Source organism: Salmo trutta, chromosome 40 (genome assembly GCF_901001165.1).
Source record: "Salmo trutta chromosome 40, fSalTru1.1, whole genome shotgun sequence".
Lineage (NCBI taxonomy): Eukaryota > Metazoa > Chordata > Actinopteri > Salmoniformes > Salmonidae > Salmo > Salmo trutta.
Window position 1 is genome coordinate 4,885,268 of NC_042996.1, and position 20,521 is coordinate 4,905,788.

General features: G+C 44.2%; 1 protein-coding gene across 2 annotated transcripts in view; it reads right to left on the minus strand.

Annotated features, from left to right (window-relative positions):
- Positions 1 to 16,604, minus strand: part of LOC115180205 (protein O-mannosyl-transferase TMTC2) — a 76,096-nt gene extending 59,492 nt beyond the window's left edge. For both annotated transcript variants that reach the window (XM_029742105.1, XM_029742106.1), the window contains exon 1: positions 16,215 to 16,604. In XM_029742105.1, the coding sequence (XP_029597965.1) occupies positions 16,215 to 16,297 (83 nt within the window). In that variant the 5' untranslated portion in view covers positions 16,298 to 16,604. The remainder of the gene's footprint in view (positions 1 to 16,214) is intronic.
- Positions 16,605 to 20,521: the final 3,917 nt, after the last annotated feature.

Here is a 20,521-nt window from a genome sequence, read left to right on the forward strand (position 1 = left end):
CTACTCTCCCTCCTCCTACTCTCCCTCCTCCTCCTCCTCCTCCTACTCTCCCTCCTCCTCCTCCTCCTCCTCCTACTCCTCCTCCTCCTACTCTCCCTCCTCCTCCTCCTCCTACTCTCCCTCCTCCTCCTCCTACTCCTCCTCCTCCTACTCCTCCTACTCTCCCTCCACCTCCTCCTCCTACTCTCCCTCCTCCTCCTCCTCCTCTCCCTCCTCCCCACCATCCATCCATCCCGTTGGCCCACTTATGGAAAGCTGGTGGCACAGTGACCTATAAAACTGGCACCTGCAGTAACAACATTATGGAAAACCCCCTTTGAATCAGTCTGGAGGCTTTGAAGTATTGGGGCCAACTAACTGAGACTAACTGAGACAGTGGCTGAGAGAAATATCTCAGAGTAACCACCAGACTGTGTGTCTTCATCCCTATATTGTGTCTGTCCAGTGTCCAGCAATGACCAATGGTTACAAACCAGACAAGACACAAAACACACAAGTGTGTACACACACAAGCATACTTACACACAGGCAGACACACAGCGAGCCAGCACGCCCACACACACACACACAAAACAAACACACACGGCACACACACACACTCCACACACACAGCACAAAATAAACCCTGCGAGTCAGGAGCAGGGGAAATGGAGAGAGGGCAGCTTGATTCAATTCATCATTTTCTGAAGTGCTTCCATGACAACAGTATTCCCCCTCTTTTCTCCTCTCCTGGGCACTAGCGAGGCCCCTGCACAGAGTGGAATAGAGTGGAATCACCACTTGGCAGTCTCTTCCCTGGACCCAGCTGTGTCCACGGTCCTTTGCCAAGGGATCACATCCCGTTTCCCTCGCTGCACGGACAGCCTACGCTACATCATGATCTGAAACGGTTTGAATTAGTCAAACAGTAATGTAACACACCTGACTGCCATTTGTTCCACTATAAAGTAAAACATTGTACACATTGTGAGACATGAAGGCATGGTACAGTAACATGCCATTTCCTCAACAAGATGAGGGGATTAATGGAGAGCGGTCCATATTTAATATACAGATTTACGATATCTGGCCAATCTTTTGAGAGAAGTCTTCTAGGTCTAGGTCTGTGTCGGAGGGTTGAGACGGGGAAAACTGTCATTTCTGATGACAAATGGAGCCCTCGATGGAAGATCTGTGTGTTGTGGGCTAAGCCAGGGGAACAGCTAGAGAACAAAGGAGTGTTTTGTCTCAACCTCTCAAAGAGTCGCTTTTTGTTCTACCGCAATTGATGTGTAATCAGAAATCAAATTAAAACACTGCTATTTCAAGAGAGGAGGTAGGTGTATTTTTAGATAGAGTGATTCAGATTGGCTCCAAAAATCCCCTGATTCAATCCATGTCAACCAGTCGTTATCAACAACAGTAACACAACTGTTGAGATAGAGTGCTGTACACTATGGTCAGACACACTCATACCACGTTTAATTCCCAAGCAGGCTGCGGTAATCGACCATACAGCCCTGTATCAAATCCTCTTTGTGTTTGCTGTGACCACTTCTAACATTCCAACATTAGCGGCATCGCGGCGGCCATGGCAGGGCCTCAGTCGAGCCACGACCCCAAACCAAACTTTCTTGTTCTCATACACAGGCTGTGTCAGAAAACATAACTAGCCGTCAAATCCTTGTTTCCTCCATCCTTGTTTCCTCCATCCCTCTCAAAGCTCACTGGAGGAGAGGATCAAAGGTCCCGCCCTCGAACCTCCACCTCCAATGAGCTTTGAGAGGAATGAGGAAACCAGGATGGAGGAACAAAGGATTTGACGGCTAGTAATGTTTTCAGACACAGTTCTAAACACAGCACGTGGTCGCCCCGACAACATAAATTACGCCACCAAACCACATCCAAGCGCAATTGATTAAAGAGTCTGAGACTAATAAATGATTACGGCGTCAGAACTCAGCGTAACGGGTGTTGAATCTATATCCCCACAGGGGGGGTTTAATATTAACCGAGTTTGTCAAACTATCAACGGGTGTTCCAAAAATATAGGCCCGCTTTAAACGCTCTGGGAATTTAGCATTATAAAACCATAAAACACATCATATAGAGTTGTAAAACTGTACAATACTCCCTCTGAAACGGGCCAAGGGGGCAACTAAACATTACTGTATTATGTAATCAGAGAAGACATTGTTGTGTATCTATGAAGGACTTTGTTACAAATGACAGTTTGTTTTACAAGTGGGCCTAGGTATTATTTGGTTAAGACATATGATTCACAGTTTTGTCAAGGCACCGTGAAAAAAACCCACAGCTAGGTCTACTAACAGCACCACTGATAGAGAAGCATCAGAGGAGAATTGGACACTTCACAGAAACAGATCAACCTGTTCTGTGCTCGACTCCCCTGTGAGCCCAGCACGGTATGATCAATGTTATTGACCAGAAACAACATGAAGCCTCCGTAAAGCCTTCTGACAAAGGCAGAGAGTGGGAGAGAAAGTGGGAAAGGTAATGTCAATACAGGCAAACCACCAATTCATTCCTCTCTCTGAATGGAGATGGCAGGGATGTCACGTGGCTGTTCTGTCTTTCCCGTAGATAACACGGTCAATAAGTGCTGTTGATGCAGAAAAAACAGGAGAGGAGACTGAGTGTAGATGAAATGGTCTGGGCTCAGTCGGCTGCTCCCCCAGGTAACGGATGTACTCTGGGTTTCCACGGTGATGAGTAGTGAGCCAGCCTGGGAGAAAGCATCTTTGCTGATTGGGTTGAAACGCAGCCTTGCCTGCTTGGTGTGTTGAGTTCGTGCCGTCTCGTGCCAAAACCCATCTGCTGAGTGCCATAACTAACTGTCTGTTTTTATCAAAAAGGAAGAGACGCATCGTAATCTGGCATCTGTTTTGTATAAAACAGTGTTTCCCCTAATATTGTCTTTATTGGCAGGTTAAAAAAAGCCACCAAATCAACATTTACGGCTTCACACTCCAACATAACACTAAATTGAAACCAAAAGCGTCCTATTTCTTTTAAAGCAAGGGACAACAGAGCTGGTATTCAAGCTGTACATTTTCTTATCAAAAAGCAGACACACAGAACAACCCTCTGAATACCAACTGTCTGCGTTCTTATCAAACAGTACAAATGCATAATTCAGGGACATACCTCGTCCATAGCCGCCCACCAAGAATATCAAAAAGAGGTGAAAGGAATTACATCCCCAGTAGCCCGGGAGAGATAACAACGTCGTTGCCCGTTTATCTGACTGAGACAATCTGAGGGAAACCACCCCATTATCCAATTCAGAGTCATTCTATTTATCAGAGCAATCAGGTTCACCGTGACTGTCACGGTAACCACAGTGTGTATCACGGCAACTACGTGTGTTTATTTCTAAAATCAGATGCCCTTATCTTGACCATCCCCAGGTAGCTTAGCGGTTAAAGCATCCCTCCAATCAGGGCTAGTCATCAGTGAATCACTAGGGCTAACCCAGGGGAAAGTGGTGGTTGATGCCACTGAACACATGATGAGTGCAGTATTGAGCAGCGCTTAAAGGGAAAGTTATGTTAGTCTGTTGAAGATCAGTCAACTGCATACTGAGCAGGTTTCCCCATTGTAGCAGAATGCATTCTGTAAATAATAGGGTTTGATGATGGCGTCAGCCGAAAAGCACAGATATGATTTTGGAGGAGGACATTACAGTTGTCAATGTGGCAGGTGCAATGCTCCCTCAAAGAAAATTCCGCACTGAGCAAATTTCACGTCTACTGAGCGCAAACTTGAACATGGTGAAAATTCTGTGCAACTTCCGGTGAGCGTTTAGTGTGACCACTGAGGCTGAACTTGCTTTAAGTTCCAGTTTTAACAGTGGCCAAGTAGGCTACTGTGGCTATTTGATCATAATGTAGGCCTACCAGAGTAGCCTACCATCCAAAACAATGGAGAAAAATGCATCCCATAACATTTTAACATGGAAATAGCTGTTCTATCATTCAGCCTACAGTAGCAACAAATGTGTGGTGTTTAATGTGGGTCTACATTTTTAAAAAAAACATGCAGGGCTTGACATTAACCTGTTTATCCACTATCATTCAGAAGGAGGTGAATGAAAATGTTGTGTTGTTTGATGCAAGAAACCACTTAAGAAAATAAAATGTATTATTATAGAGAATCAGACAAATGATGCTACCCTCTGCCTATTGGCTACTTAGCTAATTCAAGACCGTCTCAAAATAAAACACTGCCTCTTTAAGACATAAAAAAGCTATTTACTTGACTAGCTTTACAACAATGTCTATAAATGCACACGTGTTGTTCCCTTGTACAAAGCAACCACTCCCCCATTGTTGACTAGAAATAACTGGGCTAGTAACTCACTAACTAGCAAAGAATATGACCCCTACAACTCATCCAGAACGCCGCAGCCCGTCTGGTGTTCAACCTTCCCAAGTTCTCTCACGTCACCCCGCTCCTCCGCTCTCTCCACTGGCTTCCAGTTGAAGCTCGCATCTGCTACAAGACCATGGTGCTTGCCTACGGAGCTGTGAGGGGAACGGCACCTCCGTACCTTCAGGCTCTGATCAGTGGGCAGGTGACACAATGCAGGCAAACCTCCTCACATCAAACAAAGAACGATGAATTCTAACGGTGGATCCCAGTTCTGGTGTTGGTGATGTTAACCTCCATCATCTATAATCACTGTCCCCTCCCTTCATAAAATAACCACTGTCATCGCTCCCCAAATAGCATCCAGAATCTCACAACAGACAGCTTTATTTTGGCTTTATGACCCTCTTTACTTGACCTATCTGTGTGATCTAGTGTGTGGTGTCAGCTGTGGCCCTCTGGCCCCTACCACAGTTACCAGGGGCTTATCTGGAGGAAACAGGAACCGGGAGAAAGACTATCCCATCCCTAAAGGTGGGGTAACACATTGTAAATCACTTCTAATAGGGGGGTGAAATATAAGCTGGTGTGGCTACTACCCATTCAAAATCCCATAGGGCTGAACAGGGTTTGGGAAACACAATGGAGAGAATGCTTGATCATGAATGACTGTTTTCTGGGGTTCGTTGGCTGGTGTATTTCATCTGTGGTTACTAACCGTGCTGGTATTGGGTTACTTTAGTATATTTGCCCAGTCGAACTGAGATTAAATTAGTACTGCCAAATCACTACAGTAATGAAGGGTGCATGTATGGGATCCCTTTTCTATCTGAGAATATGATATCAATATACTGTACCTGGGCAAGATGGGATCATAAACACACACATCACGCTTCACTGATAGAGGTTACATCCCTCTCTCCTCTCACCATACACTTCACTGATAGAGGTTACAGCCCTCACTCCTCTCACCATGCACTTCACTGATAGAGGTTACAGCCCTCTCTCCTCTCACCATACACTTCACTGATAGAGGTTACAGCCCTCTTTCCTCTCACCATGCACTTCACTGATAGAGGTTACAGCCCTCTCTCCTCTCACCATGCACTTCACTGATAGAGGTTACAGCCCTCTCTCCTCTCACCATGCACTTCACTGATAGAGGTTACAGCCCTCTCTCCTCTCACCATGCACTTCACTGATAGAGGTTACAGCCCTCTCTCCTCTCACCATGCACTTCACTGATAGAGGTTACAGCCCTCTCTCCTCTCACCATGCACTTCACTGATAGAGGTTACAGCCCTCTCTCCTCTCACCATACACTTCACTGATAGAGGTTACAGCCCTCTCTCCTCTCACCATGCACTTCACTGATAGAGGTTACAGCCCTCTCTCCTCTCACCATGCACTTCACTGATAGAGGTTACAGCCCTCTCTCCTCTCACATCACACTTCACTGATAGAGGTTACAGCCCTCTCTCCTCTCACCATGCACTTCACTGATAGAGGTTACAGCCCTCTCTCCTCTCACCATACACCTCACTGATAGAGGTTACAGCCCTCTCTCCTCTCACCATGCACTTCACTGATAGAGGTTACAGCCCTCTCTCCCCTCACCATGCACTTCACTGATAGAGGTTACAGCCCTCTCTCCTCTCTCTTCACTGATAGAGGTTACAGCCCTCTCTCCTCTCTCTTCACTGATAGAGGTTACAGCCCTCTCTCCTCTCACCATGCACTTCACTGATAGAGGTTACAGCCCTCTCTCCTCTCACCATGCACTTCACTGATAGAGGTTACAGCCCTCTCTCCTCTCACCATGCACTTCACTGATAGAGGTTACAGCCCTCTCTCCTCTCACCATGCACTTCACTGATAGAGGTTACAGCCCTCTCTCCTCTCACCATGCACTTCACTGATAGAGGTTACAGCCCTCTCTCCTCTCACCATACACATCACTGATAGAGGTTACAGACCTCTCTCCTCTCACATCACACTTCACTGATAGAGGTTACAGCCCTCTCTCCTCTCACCATGCACTTCACTGATAGAGGTTACAGCCCTCTCTCCTCTCACCATGCACTTCACTGATAGAGGTTACAGCCCTCTCTCCTCTCACCATGCACTTCACTGATAGAGGTTACAGCCCTCTCTCCTCTCACCATGCACTTCACTGATAGAGGTTACAGCCCTTCTCCTCTCTACATTTCAATACATTACACACTGTAAGGATACCTATGTCTACCCAGGTCTCCTATAAGGCCGTCATTGGATCCCCCTCAGACCCCCAAATCCTCAAAAGCACCACCTCGCTTAGTCCAACCCTCTCCTGTTTTAACTAGGTGCAAAGCACAAACCGATTCTCCCCACACACCAGGCATTCCAGAACGAGTTCTCTCCTGACCTGAAAAAGGCCTTTATTCCAGTATAATTGTGTATTTTACGAGCGGTGAGAAGGGTGGGCTCAGTTGACCGTGCGTGGAACTGGATCTGACCGGTGCCATGTATGGTTGAGGTTCAGTGCATGGACCAGTCCTAATGAATCTCCATCGGTTTCTCTATTGGTTTCATAAAGCAGCTGGTTCTACCGTTAGACTGTCGTTTAAAGCCCGGGCGCTTCACCGTTCTCTCATATCCCCTCTAAATACCTAGAAGAAGAAAAAGCGCTATAAAACGTTTCATTACATTGGGGTTTAGCGTTCCGCAGCACTCTGTAGTCTGTGGTGCGTTGCTGGTTATTTTATCCTTCTTATAATGACATTAGAGGCAGATAGAGCTGTGAAAAGCATAATGACCTACAGCCGTTATCAACAGAGTTCACTTGGAAGGTGTATACATAGAATGAATTGCCTCACTCCAATAAGTCTTTTTGGCTAAATAGAAAGCTACTAGGAAACGTGAATTAATGTGCATTTGGTCGGGGTGACCTGACCAAATACACATAGACATGTGTGTTATAGATCTGTCATTCTCATTGAAAGCAAGTCTAAGATGTGGAATATATGCTATTTCTATGCTTCCCGTTCTTAAATGTAATTTTTGCCTCTTATTTGGGGTTCTGTACACCAGCTTCAAACAGCTGAAAATACAATCTTTTTGGTTGTGGAAAATATATTTCACAGCGGTTTAGATGGTACAATGATTGTCTACACTAGACTTGCTTGTTAAGTCACATAAACTGAAATTAGGCAAATTATTAGAATTTTAGCAGCCAGGAAATGGCGGAGTGCATCTCTAATTGTTGACGCTTGAATTCGGGGAGCCTTGGCTGATTCTAGATCTCTGGAAAGCATATACATATAATTAATTGCCTCACTGCATTAACTCTTTTGGCTAAATAAAAATCTACTTGGAAACGTGAATGAATAATTCACATATCTTTTAGGGTTGCCTCTTTTTGTATTTTTACATCCAGAGCTGGAGCTTCTTGTGATGTGAGTAATTACCTGACGTAACTGCAACAGTGGGAGGCTTGAGGTGTTACAGCAGCGTTACTCAAACAGCATCAATAATACAGTACAGCTCCTGTTCATATAAAACTGGTCTACCATTCTCTACTATCTGTCTCACAGGAATTCATTTTCCATTCCATGACCTCTGTGTCTTTTCGAACATGAGGAATAACTGGTGAGCGTTATATTCCCTCCTCGCTGAGAACCACTGAGCTCATCTTCATGTATCACACCATACAAGGAGTAGCCTAAATATTTCTCTCTCACGTAAGCAGAATCCTCCCACAATGACCTGCATGTATAAGATACTCCACTCTGTCTTCAGAAAGACAAATGACTGAAAAGGGAACATTAGGCTCCTCGCAAAAGGCTGAGTTTAAAGCTGCAATATAATATACAGTATAATAATAGTAATAATAATAATAAATGCCATTAAGCAGATGCTTTTATCCAAAGCGACTTACAGTCATGCGTGCATACGTTTTACGTATCGGCGACCTGACCAAATGTACATAGAAATCAGTGGTATAGAAAAGCAAGTCTAAGAGTAATTGAAAGCAAGTCTAAGATGTGGTATATCTATTCTATGTGCGCTATTTCTAGGCTTCCCGTTCTTAACTTACATTTTTTACCTCTTTCGATTTTGTACATCAGCTTCAAACAGCTGAAAATAAAATATTTTTGGTTATGGAAAAGATATTTCACAGGGTTTTAGATGATACAATGATTCTCTACACTAGACTTGCTTGTTTAGTCACAAACTGAAATTAGGTTAACTATTAGAATTTTAGCAACCAGGAAATGGAGGAGCGATGTCTGCATAGTGCATCTGTAATTGTTAGCGCTTGAACTCGGGAGCCTTAGCTGATTCTAGATCTGTGCTACCTCTGCAGTGATTGAGCAGCGTGACTCAAAACAGCAGCCATTTGTTTCAGCTGCTCCTAATCCTGCACCCACACCACCCACCACCAACCTCCCAAATTCACAGATCACAGGAACCGCAGAGGCGAGCGTCAAGTCCCCTCTCTCTACCCTGTCATTTGCACCGTAGACTAATGACAGCATCGACGCCACCGAGAAAAGGCAATATACTGTCACACATGTACTCTTGGGGTTTGTTTGTCACTTGGCCTGTTTCACAGCCCACGTGGCTCTCCTCCTCACTGCTCCACTCAGCCCAGGATCTGACACCAGCCAGAGAGACAGAGTAATATGAAGCTTTGTCAAGCCCGGAGAGAGAAAGTGTTTGATTTTCTGTTCTGCCTGGTCGTTCAGCGAGGAAAAAAGCCAATGTCGCTGAAAGACAACACGAGAAGCGATCCAGAGATCACATGCCGGTCCCCGCAGTGGCCCCCATTTCTCTCCCGTTGTAATCGATAGTTGTTCTGTGTCAAATTACGCCCCCAATGCTGTGTGTTTTTTATTTTAAGTCCACCTTGTAGTTAAAGGGGAGAAAGTGGATGCCAGATCCAATGTGTAATGCAATACCAGAACAGGGAGCATTGCTTACAGGAGAGCTTAAATGCTACGTGGTAGAAATTCAACCCCAGGCTTCTGCATGCAGTTCTACAGTATATGGCTTGCATCTATTAGGAGAGGATACATTTATGGTTAACCAGACATCATCTGCATCAGCTAGTCACTTGTATGGCTCGGCTACAAGGATCTACTCTATTATATCCAATTATGGGAGTTTCACCCTTTGGCCTTCAAGTGAGACCAGGAACCGCTTTGATTGGAACATATTGGTCACATGACTGATTGTGGAGGGAATTGCGTGCGTTGTTGAGCTGTTGACAATCACAGGGTCCAGTTGTCCATGGTTACCACTGTTGAACATACACATAGATGCATAGGTTGTGTGTACTGGGAAGGTGGTGGGATGGCGGTCTTGGCAGACGGGTGGGTCTGCCGCGCCCTGCGGGTATAAGGGCCAGCCAAGGGTTACCAGGGACCTTGCCCATCCTCACGCACCACTGGGGTTTAATGGCATGAGGAAAGACCTCCTCAAAATAAACGAGCCCATCTCCTCCCCATGTGTGCCTAGCCTGGGGCCCAGGAGAAAAGGGGCTGGGAACTCCTACTGTGCATTATATTCATTGTGTACATTATATGCAATGTACAGAGGGGGACCGATTTGTGGTGGTTGGGTTTTAGTAACCATAGTGTGAACAAACTAAAACATCTAGAACAAGATCAGAAACAGATCAGAAACAACTTTGTGATACTGGAGTGAATGTGGTTGTCTAGCTGTATGCAGTTTCAAACATGTTAATATTCAGGTCAGGATTCATCTGAATATGCAATGCTTCAGGGCTTCTTATATATAAAATATACTATCACTGAAAAGGCCTAAAAGTGAGAAGACATAATGTATCCCACAACCACCCACCCACTCTCCCGAACCCTCCCCTGAATTACCTCTATAACCCTGTGTATCACTGCAGCGGTCTGCCAGGCAGCCATGTCTCTGTGTGGGAGGGAGAACCTTCAGCTGTGAACGTCACGCCTGATGTGAACTTTAGGAACATCAACATCTCACGTAGATCTAGTTTGTAACCAAACATAATGTACTGGAGGCCTTGTCAGAAGAACTTTCTTCCACCAAGCCTGTTTCATTTAACAGCAAGGACTCTCGTCATCTCCTTCTTATGTCCACCTTCAATCCCATCACGCACAAAGTCGAGTCACAAAAGAGTCCCTTTCTGTGAAAAAGTTTTCTTGTGATGTGAGTAATTACCTGACGTAACTGCAACAGTGGGAGGCTTGAGGTGTTACAGCAGCGTTACTCAAACAGCATCAATAATACAGTACAGCTCCTGTTCATATAAAACTGGTCTACCATTCTCTACTATCTGTCTTTTACAGGAATTTGTTTTCTAGCCTGATATTAACGTAACCCTAATTCACTCCTTTACCACACTTACCCAAAGTGTTTCAGCCCCGAAATGATCTTTCATAATGTTTCAGGCTGAAAAACATGTTCTGAATTTGCTGACACTTCCCAGAAAATCTGTCGACTAAGAGCTTACGTTTGTAAATCTGCAAGTAATCAAGGCTTATACTCCTTTTTGTTCCCTGCCTTACCCCTATTGTTTTAATGCCCCCCCCTCCAACTCCCAGAGTGTACATACACAGACATCAATGAGAAAAACTTTTTGAAAAGCAATGAATTAAAAAACATGTGTTGTAATTCTATAACAAAGGGATAGGACATTTAAGGCCTAAGGGTAGAAGCCTTTTTGACTATATCCACCCGCATGGCTATAGCCATGGCAACGCGTCACCATCATAGCCATACAGTCGGAAGGTTTTTCACCACCAAAACCACACTTTATCAGGCCCGCCTGCTTTCCCTCCAAAAAAAACAATCCCTGACGTAGTACTCTGGTGTGGTTGAAATTCTCCTCGCCTCCAAACCATCTCAAATTACCCATCGTAAACACTCCCTTCCCTACTCCCTCAGTCGCCAAACTACTAACAAGAACGCTCACTAGCTTGCCCTCTCACTCACTAAATACTCATAAAGTACCTTTGATACTCACTAAACAAATACTTACTAAACCAATACTCACTAAACAAATACTCACTAAACCAATATTTACTAAACCAATATTTACTAAACCAATATTTACTAAACCAATACTCACTAAACCAATATTTACTCATCACTCCAAAAAAGTATTAGCTCCCAGTGTCCGGTTATAATGGTTTCAATGTGGTCATGTCGACCGTATTCCATGATGGTTATCAACAACTCTACTGGGGACCGTATTCCATGATGGTTATCAACAACTCTACTGGGGACCGTATTCCATGATGGTTATCAACAACTCTACTGGGGACCGTATTCCATGATGGTTATCAACAACTCTACTGGGGACCGTATTCCATGATGGTTATCAACAACTCTACTGGGGACCGTATTCCATGATGGTTATCAACAACTCTACTGGGGACCGTATTCCATGATGGTTATCAACAACTCTACTGGGGACCGTATTCCATGATGGTTATCAACAACTCTACTGGGGACCGTATTCCATGATGGTTATCAACAACTCTACTGGGGACCGTATTCCATGATGGTTATCAACAACTCTACTGGGGACAGTATTCCATGATGGTTATCAACAACTCTACTGGGGACAGTATTCCATGATGGTTATCAACAACTCTACTGGGGACAGTATTCCATGATGGTTATCAACAACTCTACTGGGGACCGTATTCCATGATGGTTATCAACAACTCTACTGGGGACCGTATTCCATGATGGTTATCAACAACTCTACTGGGGACAGTATTCCATGATGGTTATCAACAACTCTACTGGGGACACAAACTCACTCTGGGCATCATTTTTCTATAATGAACCGAAACCTTAGCAGGGCGACAACAATGAGTTAAGGAGGAGCTGGTGACACATAACACAGATCATCTGTAACTGAGACCAGATCTGGCACTTCAAAGACTGTTGGGTGTGAGAGGTGTCCCTTCTGCAAGAACATGAGCTAATGAGTATTGTGGTTTCTCTAATGGGAATTTTGCTGTTTGGCTTATATCGGCAGCATTCAGCAAACCCCCCCATCCTAAAAATGAACAACTAGCGCTTCAATCAATCATTGAAGCTGACTTAACTCATTGGAACGCACACCAATAAGGGGCAGTGTCATGAGGCAACGATAGAACAGTTAGAGAGGGTTTCCAACATACAATATGGATCAGAATTTCTAAATGCATGTGAATATGCATATGGAAACCATTTCTGTCACAGTTAAGCCACACCAAACTACTCCCTGCCATCACCCGACTCCCCACAGATTGAATTGTTTTGCTCCTCTGAAAGAAGCATGGGGGATGTTTTCGTTGCAAGTCCCCAAGGACCTACAATGCATTTCTGGGTTACATGGGGGGGGGGGGGGGGGGGTAACATGTGTGGTGATACATCACTAGGAATACTAAAAGTCACTTAGACATTCCATTTCAGGATGCTTCCTGAAGAAGCTTCATTTGTCTATAGAGAACAATTCGCACATGCACCTTTGGTGTCAATAGGACTGCATCCTATTCCTCTACTATCGTATTCCTCAGACACATATCACTTGATCAGTCTGTTAGTGATGCCATCTAAAAGCGACGCAGCTCAAATGTTGTTTGTTAAAGGAAAATACCACTCAAAAACTATCTTTTGGTATTTGTTTAATTAGTCCCCTGTTGATACAGTCCCAAGATGTGTTGCATGTCAGCGATCAAGTTTTCAAGATCTAGAACATTCAAAATACAGGAAGTGCCACAGTATGATGCATTTTGCAAGAGCTTTCAGGGGAGAGTTCAGAGTTCACAACAAATTAATTTCCTAATCTATGAACTCAGCTCTCAAGCTATCAATCTACTCCTGTTGAGACATCCCCCTGCCTCCTCCTTGTACTGGAAGGCCTTCCTCATAAGTGACAACAGAACAAAAACTCAACATACAAATGTATTTTTTATGTTCTGTCCCTGATCTAGTTCAGAGGGAAACCATTCAGATTGGCTCCTGAACATCAGAATACTCACAATACAAATTGAGCTCAATTTTCCCTTGTAGAAGAATGATTGGCTCGCGTTCTTCCCCCGTGCCAGTAAAACTCCAGTCACTTCAAACACATGGCTTTTTATTGATATTACCATTGGCTGACATAGTTCCACACAGGGCCAGCCCTGTGCCCAGGAAAAACATTTGACGTGATTGAGAAAACAGAGACGCACCAAGAACATCCCATTGAGCTAGAACCACCATGTGATTTCCACCTCCTCCCCTTCGGCCTCCAGAACGCTCCTGTACAGAACTGAACAGCAGCACAGTGTCAAGAAGACATACAAAGACTGTCTTCTCAAGAATGCAGACTTGACAGATGTGCATGCTTGCTTTCAGCCCTGTCCTAACAAACACAAATGCAGCTCTCTCCACTAACAATCGGGAGAGAGACCAGGGAGCATGCGACTCTTGACCTCTGTCAAAGGAAGCCGTTTGATAGATGACTATGGAGGTCAGGATTCTGATTGGTATTCAGCTTTCCCCGTACATGAGCAGTGGGCCAGAACGCAGTCTGTCTCTCTCTCCTTCTCTCTCCCCGTCTCTCTCCCTCACTCTCCCAGGGGTGTAAATTATCACAGTGACATTGATAGATACAGAGGCTCGTCAGTGCTGAACTTACACTGAGTGGACTCACAGGGAGTTGTGGCTAGGACACTGGCAGTTAGTCATGAACTCATGAGAGGGCCATGACAGCTTTCTTCACTCCACTGTGACATGGTCAGATACAGGTAGTGTAATAGAAAGCAGTCATAGCACAGGGCTTCGGTAGAGGGCTTCGGTAGTACATTCAGAATTGGGCAATCATATAGACATTCACTCATATCCTGGAAAAGTGTACAGCAATGTGAGAGTAACTGGACTGACAGACAGACAAATAGTCAGACAGACTTCCCTCCAACACATTCTCGCTTTCTCTCTCCGTCATTTATTCACACACACAAGGCTCGGTCATCTCTGGGTTGAGGAGTCTCATGCCCCACGTTTGTCTAGGTTTTGCTCGATGAGTGTCTGCACACTGCACATGAGACACATACACACACACACGGGATACAGCATTACTCTAACAGAGTAGGCTGTGCAACCCGCTGCACGTAGGGTTCCACGAGCAGTACTGACAACCAGTGAAGGGTCTGTGACCCCAAGGAGGTATTTGTAAAACTAACCAGAGCCCCCAACTGCTCCGAACTCTCTAGTGGGGAGTCGCCGGCTAGGGACAAAACCTGTTGGTATGATGTATATGAAATGGATTTGTTCTGGGGATTTTACACTGAATTCCCGGAGCCCTCCTAATTTATGCCCATATGCAGATGTAGGACTTTAATTTGACCAGTTTCTCACAGCAGGAAAATAATCCTGCAGCAACAGGAAATGTGAATTATTGTGGTGATTATAATTAATGGACATTTTGTAGGTTTTATAAATGTTTAGTCAGGGTAAATCAAGTCTGACATTTGAAAGTGGAAATTACTAACTTTAGAAGCCTTTTTAAAGTTTGAATCCCCTTCACATTTTAGTTAGCCTTTCCTGCTGTGAATGACATTTCCTGCAACAACAGGGTGATCAAATAAAGATCCTACATCTGTAGGAGTCCTGCTGCTTTTTGTTCACCCAGTAGCAAGGGTCCCATGATGAGCCAAAAAAGATACATTGATTTCTAATCAAGAAACAATGAAAAAAAATAATTGACTAGTGTGTCATTTTTTAAATTTAACTAGGCAAGTCAGTTAAGAACAAATTCTTATTTACAATGACAGCCTAGGGACAGTGGGTTAACTGCCTTGTTCAGGGGCAGAACGACATATTCTGCTCCGGGATTCGATCTAGCTTTCAGTTACTGACCCAAAGCTCTAACCACTAGGCTACCTGCTGCCCCAGTATGAAGGCTTGCTCATCTTAAAGTACATTATAGGCTACAATAATTTTTTCTGCCTAATTACAATTCTGATAATGATTATTGTACTTTTAATTTCTCATCACAATCCCCAATGCCTAAAACTAAAGTTGGACTATTTAACCCTACACTCAATTGTGGATGGATGTCCAAATTGGAGTCTCAAACGTTCTGCAATCCAAATGAATTGCTCTCTCTGCTTGCTTTCTGGATAATAGCGTTCCAATGAGTCCTGGAAAGCATGGCCAGGATTGTGTCAACATACTTAGCCATGCAAGCGTGCTGCACTCGACAAATATATTCTAACATGTCTCCCCATTTAAATTTGATATTTTCCCCGGAGAGAGCAGCGTTATTACAACCCGGCAAGCCGCGTGTTAATATCTCTCTCCTCCTGTCAGTGATGTGCTCTGACAACACAAAGAAGCTCCCGTCCCGGTTTCATCACTCTGTGTCACCGCATGACAGAGACTGCATGTCCTGGTTACTCCGACATTAGAGAAAAGAAGGAACCATGCATGTATAATAATGAACTTACAGTCATAGCCTACATATCCCCGTTGTTGTTATTGTGTCACTTCATGCGCCAATTGTAGGCGACAGTATATTGATTTTAACAATGGAATACCAAGTAACCCCTCTATAGCCTATTTGGGTAGCTTGTTTGTTCAATGCAACAGGAGAAAGCATTTGCATTAAACAAAGTGACCTTTTCTGAGGGGAGTGAACCATGACTATCCCTAATGCTCTCATTGAATAACACAAATAAACATGAATAGACAATGGAACATGCAAACACCCAGACGCGCAGCGAACCTCGCGAAATTGCTTGCACCCGAGGGGGTTTTGAGACTGTAAAGATGACAGACAAGTGGAGCTGATGATGGTGCCATATGTACGGCTCTACGGGAGGTCATACCTGTCATCGTAGCAGAAATCCGCGTTCAGTGTGTTGAGATAGAGGACCAATGCCACGGCGCTACACACCAACTCTGTAATCATGTCTTAAAAAGAGAATAGGGGGGTAAAGAAAAATACTAGATGCACATTTCCGTTTCTGTATTGTTTCCTCTCCTCATTTGGCCGCTCCGTAACAGAAAAAGACCCAATTCGTTGTACAAGCAAAGTGTCTGAAAGTTTGCGCGATCCAGGACATATTCCTTTTAACCCATTTTGCGCCGTATCGGGTCAGAGCTATTTTGAGACGAAACTAGGGCGGCATGCCTCCCGGTTAGCGCACAGCTGAGTGCATTTCGCTATTTCGCTATCCTCTGTGCGTGCATCCTCATCCGCGTCACAGATACTCACTGGAAGGAGCGGCGTGTGGTTTTAGAGACCGTGAGCACGTGCAAAACCCCTCCTCCGCTCTGAATGGTGGAGCTCGTAGCACTGAGAGAGGTGATAGGTGCTAAAATACGTAGGCTATTTATTTAACGCACTCTTGCCTCATGAATCATATATTCAGTGCACTAGCCTGCCTAAATAAACCAGCCCACTGGCATATAAAGATACCATAGCTGCCAGTTTGTAAAATAGGCATTGCTTTTTTTGTCTAACTATGTATCAAAAACAATGCGAATGTCATGTTTTTATTAAAATGATTGACCATGAGTTAATTGAATATGTTTAAGCAAATATAGCCTATATATGTGATATATATATATAGCCTAAGCTGTAGCATGCGTGTATGGCTCTTTTAACTAATGACAGTTATACCTTATCCCCACAACAGACAAAGCCCCACTCTGTTGATGTCTGGCCTCCTGCAAACCCCCTTTAATGGTGAAGTGTGTTCAAAAGTCTAGTGTTGATTCTGCTCAATGTAAATTCCCCCACTATATTCAATTATCCTGTTTTACTGTATGTTTATGCAGAACTTTGATTAATTGGTTATACAGTGGCGCCTGTGGAGCTACAAGAGCGAGGGAGGATCCCTAGAGAGAGAGGGAGAGAGACAGATGGATAGGGAGAAAAGGGGAAAAGAGAGGGAGGTAGAGAGAGGTAAATATAAGGTGAAGAGTGCAAGAGAGATCTATGAGAGATAAAGAGGGAGCGAAAGGGGGAGAGAAAGAGTGGTAGATGGATAGATAGAGAGGTGATGATTAATGAACTGTAGTAACACCCTGCGGCGAGGAGGAGGATCAATATTGTGAGGTGTTGTTGTTGTATATGATTCATCCTGGCGAGCATGGGGCTTGAAAACCATACTGCAAATGGCGAGGCCCCACTGGGCACCAGCTGGGCCCGGGCCTGTCCTCCTGTCGGAACTCTGTGTGTGTAAATCCACCACAGCCCAGGAAAGAGAGAGGGAAGAACGAAAGAGAAGGAAAACAGATGGCACGAGACGGTGGGGAGACTGTAAGGACCGTAATACCCACCAGAGAGAGAGAGAGAGAGAGAGAGAGAGAGAGAGCAGGTTTCTAACACTCGCATCCATTGACCCTGAACATGACCCCACCCTGACCCCCAAACCCCCCTGACCACAACAGAACCTTTACGGTTGAACCTTTAGCCTTGTTTTGTTTCTCTGTGCCCCTAGTTGATGGGGAGATGCTTCCTCTTTCCCATTATTCCCTGTTGGAGCCATGTGACACATGAGAAGGGGACACGGCCCCTGGTTTTGGGTTGGAAAGAAGAGAGGAAGAGACACCATACCCTGATGAAGACAGCTTGTCTGTCGAAACGTTGGTTATTAAATTATTGCTTCTGAGCTCCTAGAGTGTGTGGCTCTCCTTTAATTTTTCAGGAAGAGACACCATCCATGAAAAACCATGAATATTTAGACCTGTAGACTCCACCAGACATGTTTTTATCGTATGATATGCCAGGACTGGAGTCAAACCGGTGGGAAGGTTTCTTTTCTCCCAAAAACACATTCTGTTAATGTCTCTGCAGGAAAGTGGAAACTGAAGTAGGCTTAAGCAGGAGTCTAACTCAGTGGTTCCCAACTCCAGTCGAGTACACCGAACGGCACACATTTTTGTTGTAACCCCGGACAAACTCACGTTGAATCAGGTGTGCTTGTCTGGAGCTACAACAAAAATGTGTGCCGTTGAGGGTACTGGAGGACTGGAGTTGGGAACCACTGGTCTAGCCCCCCTAATAAAATGATATGGATTATATTTAATAACTAAGCCTACATTCAGGACTTAAGGAAATGAATGTAGCAACCAGGCCCGACTATATAGGCTACAACCCCATAGGGACTAAGGGGGTCTTTATCCATACAAGCAAAAGCGATTACGGGATTTGTGGAGGGGAAAAAACTACCAATTCCTGCTCTGAACGTAAACAGCTCAGGGTGAAAAAAACATATTACTGGTGTTTACACTCACTGATCTAATTACATTCTGCAGGGCTAATGAATATTCAGTCTGCTCTTTAAGGCTCCATTTTTGGTAGAAGGCAAAACAATACATTTTCTTTCTTTCTTTCTTTGTCATTTTACTGGTAACAGACTATAGAATGTGGTGCAGTCATGGAGTCTGTCCTCAATTGCAGATGTTGCCATAGTCAAAAAATACATTGTTTTCCACATCTGCAAGTATTTGCACATAAAAAAAATCCGCATTTGCACATTAAAACCATGTGTGTGATATTTTTACCTCTTTTATTTTTCACTTGTTAAAACACAATTGTTACAATGATTCATTCACCTTACTCTGGTTTCTTCTGTTCAAACCACTGACTGACAACCAGACGGGTAATTAGAGGCTCTCCATATCTTTTACACATATTGTTTTGGTATTGCCCAAAGGTATCCTATCATTGTTCATCATGTGTATTGGTGTAGAGTCATTTGTTCTTCACCAAACACTCCCCCTTAAAGGTACACTCAGCAATATGACAAGGATGCACAAAGTAAACAGCATAGTGGGTCAATTTCCACAACAACTAAGAGTGTTGAAGAGCGAGGGTAGACTTCTCCACTGTTTTGGTCCTACACCTACCACGCTGTAACAGTTTGAAGCGAACCTGTGCAAATGTGCAGATACTGTGTGCGACTGTGTGAGAGTGAAGTCTTGCATCTCGCTCATCACAATATCTGCGGAGCTGCTCGTGGCAACATCATTTCGCTGAGTCTACCTTTAATCATACATGAGGCCCTTAAGGTGCTGCTGCTGCCTCTTATTAAACAGCCAGTACTGTAACGGCACACATTCACCCACAGAGGGCGTAGTGCAAAAGCATCAATGGATCTATAGACATTGCATTATTAAAGACAATTATAAACTGGGCGGTTCGAGCCCTGAATGCTGATTGGCTGACAACCATGGTATATCAGACCATCAGCCCATCGGGGCGGCAGGTAGCCTAGTGGTTAGAGCATTGGACTAGTAACTGAAAGGTTGCTAGATCAAATCCCCGAGCTGACAAGGTAAAAATCTGTCATTCTGCCCCTGAACAAGGCACTGTTCCTAGGCCGTCATTGTAAATAAGAATTTGTTCTTAACTGACTTGCCTAGTTAGATAAAGGTAAAATATATATACACCACGGGTATGACAAAACATTTATTTTTACTGCTCTAATTATGTTGGTAACCAGTTTATAACAGCAATAAGGCACCTCAGGGGTTTGTGATATGTGGGCAATATACCACGGCTATGGGCTGTGTCCAGGCACTCTGTGTTGTGTCGTGCATAAGAACAGCCCTTAGCCATCAGATATTTTCCATATCCCACAGCTCCTCGGGCCTTGTTGCTTAAGTATACTATTATAAGATATATAAAGAAAGATGATGCACCTGCATCAAGACCAAACCTCTGTAAGCCAGGGAGAGGGCAGACATGTATTTACGCCTTCAGGGCCCATATTCACAAAGCGTCTCAGACTGAGTCGGAGTGCTGATCGAGGATCAGGTCCACTCTCTTGTTCATTATCATTTAAAAGGCTAATCTGATCCTAGGTCGGTACTCATATGCTAAAACACTTATTGAATACAGGCCCAAAACATTTATACATAAGGACATCAAACAAAGTGGAAGGTGGAATAGACCCTTACACAAATAAGCATAAGCGTATATTCCCATTTTTGTTTAAAATCCCTTTAATTGCAGTTGGGAGTAGCCTATTTTAAGGATTTCCTCTCTCTTTTAACCCATCCTAAGTGGCTAATGATAATTTCTCTATGTGTATTTTAGCTATTTGGCCTAGACTGCTGCTTTTTCATCTCCTCTAGATAAGCATCAGACAGGAAAGAGGAAAATCACAATCGTAACCACACA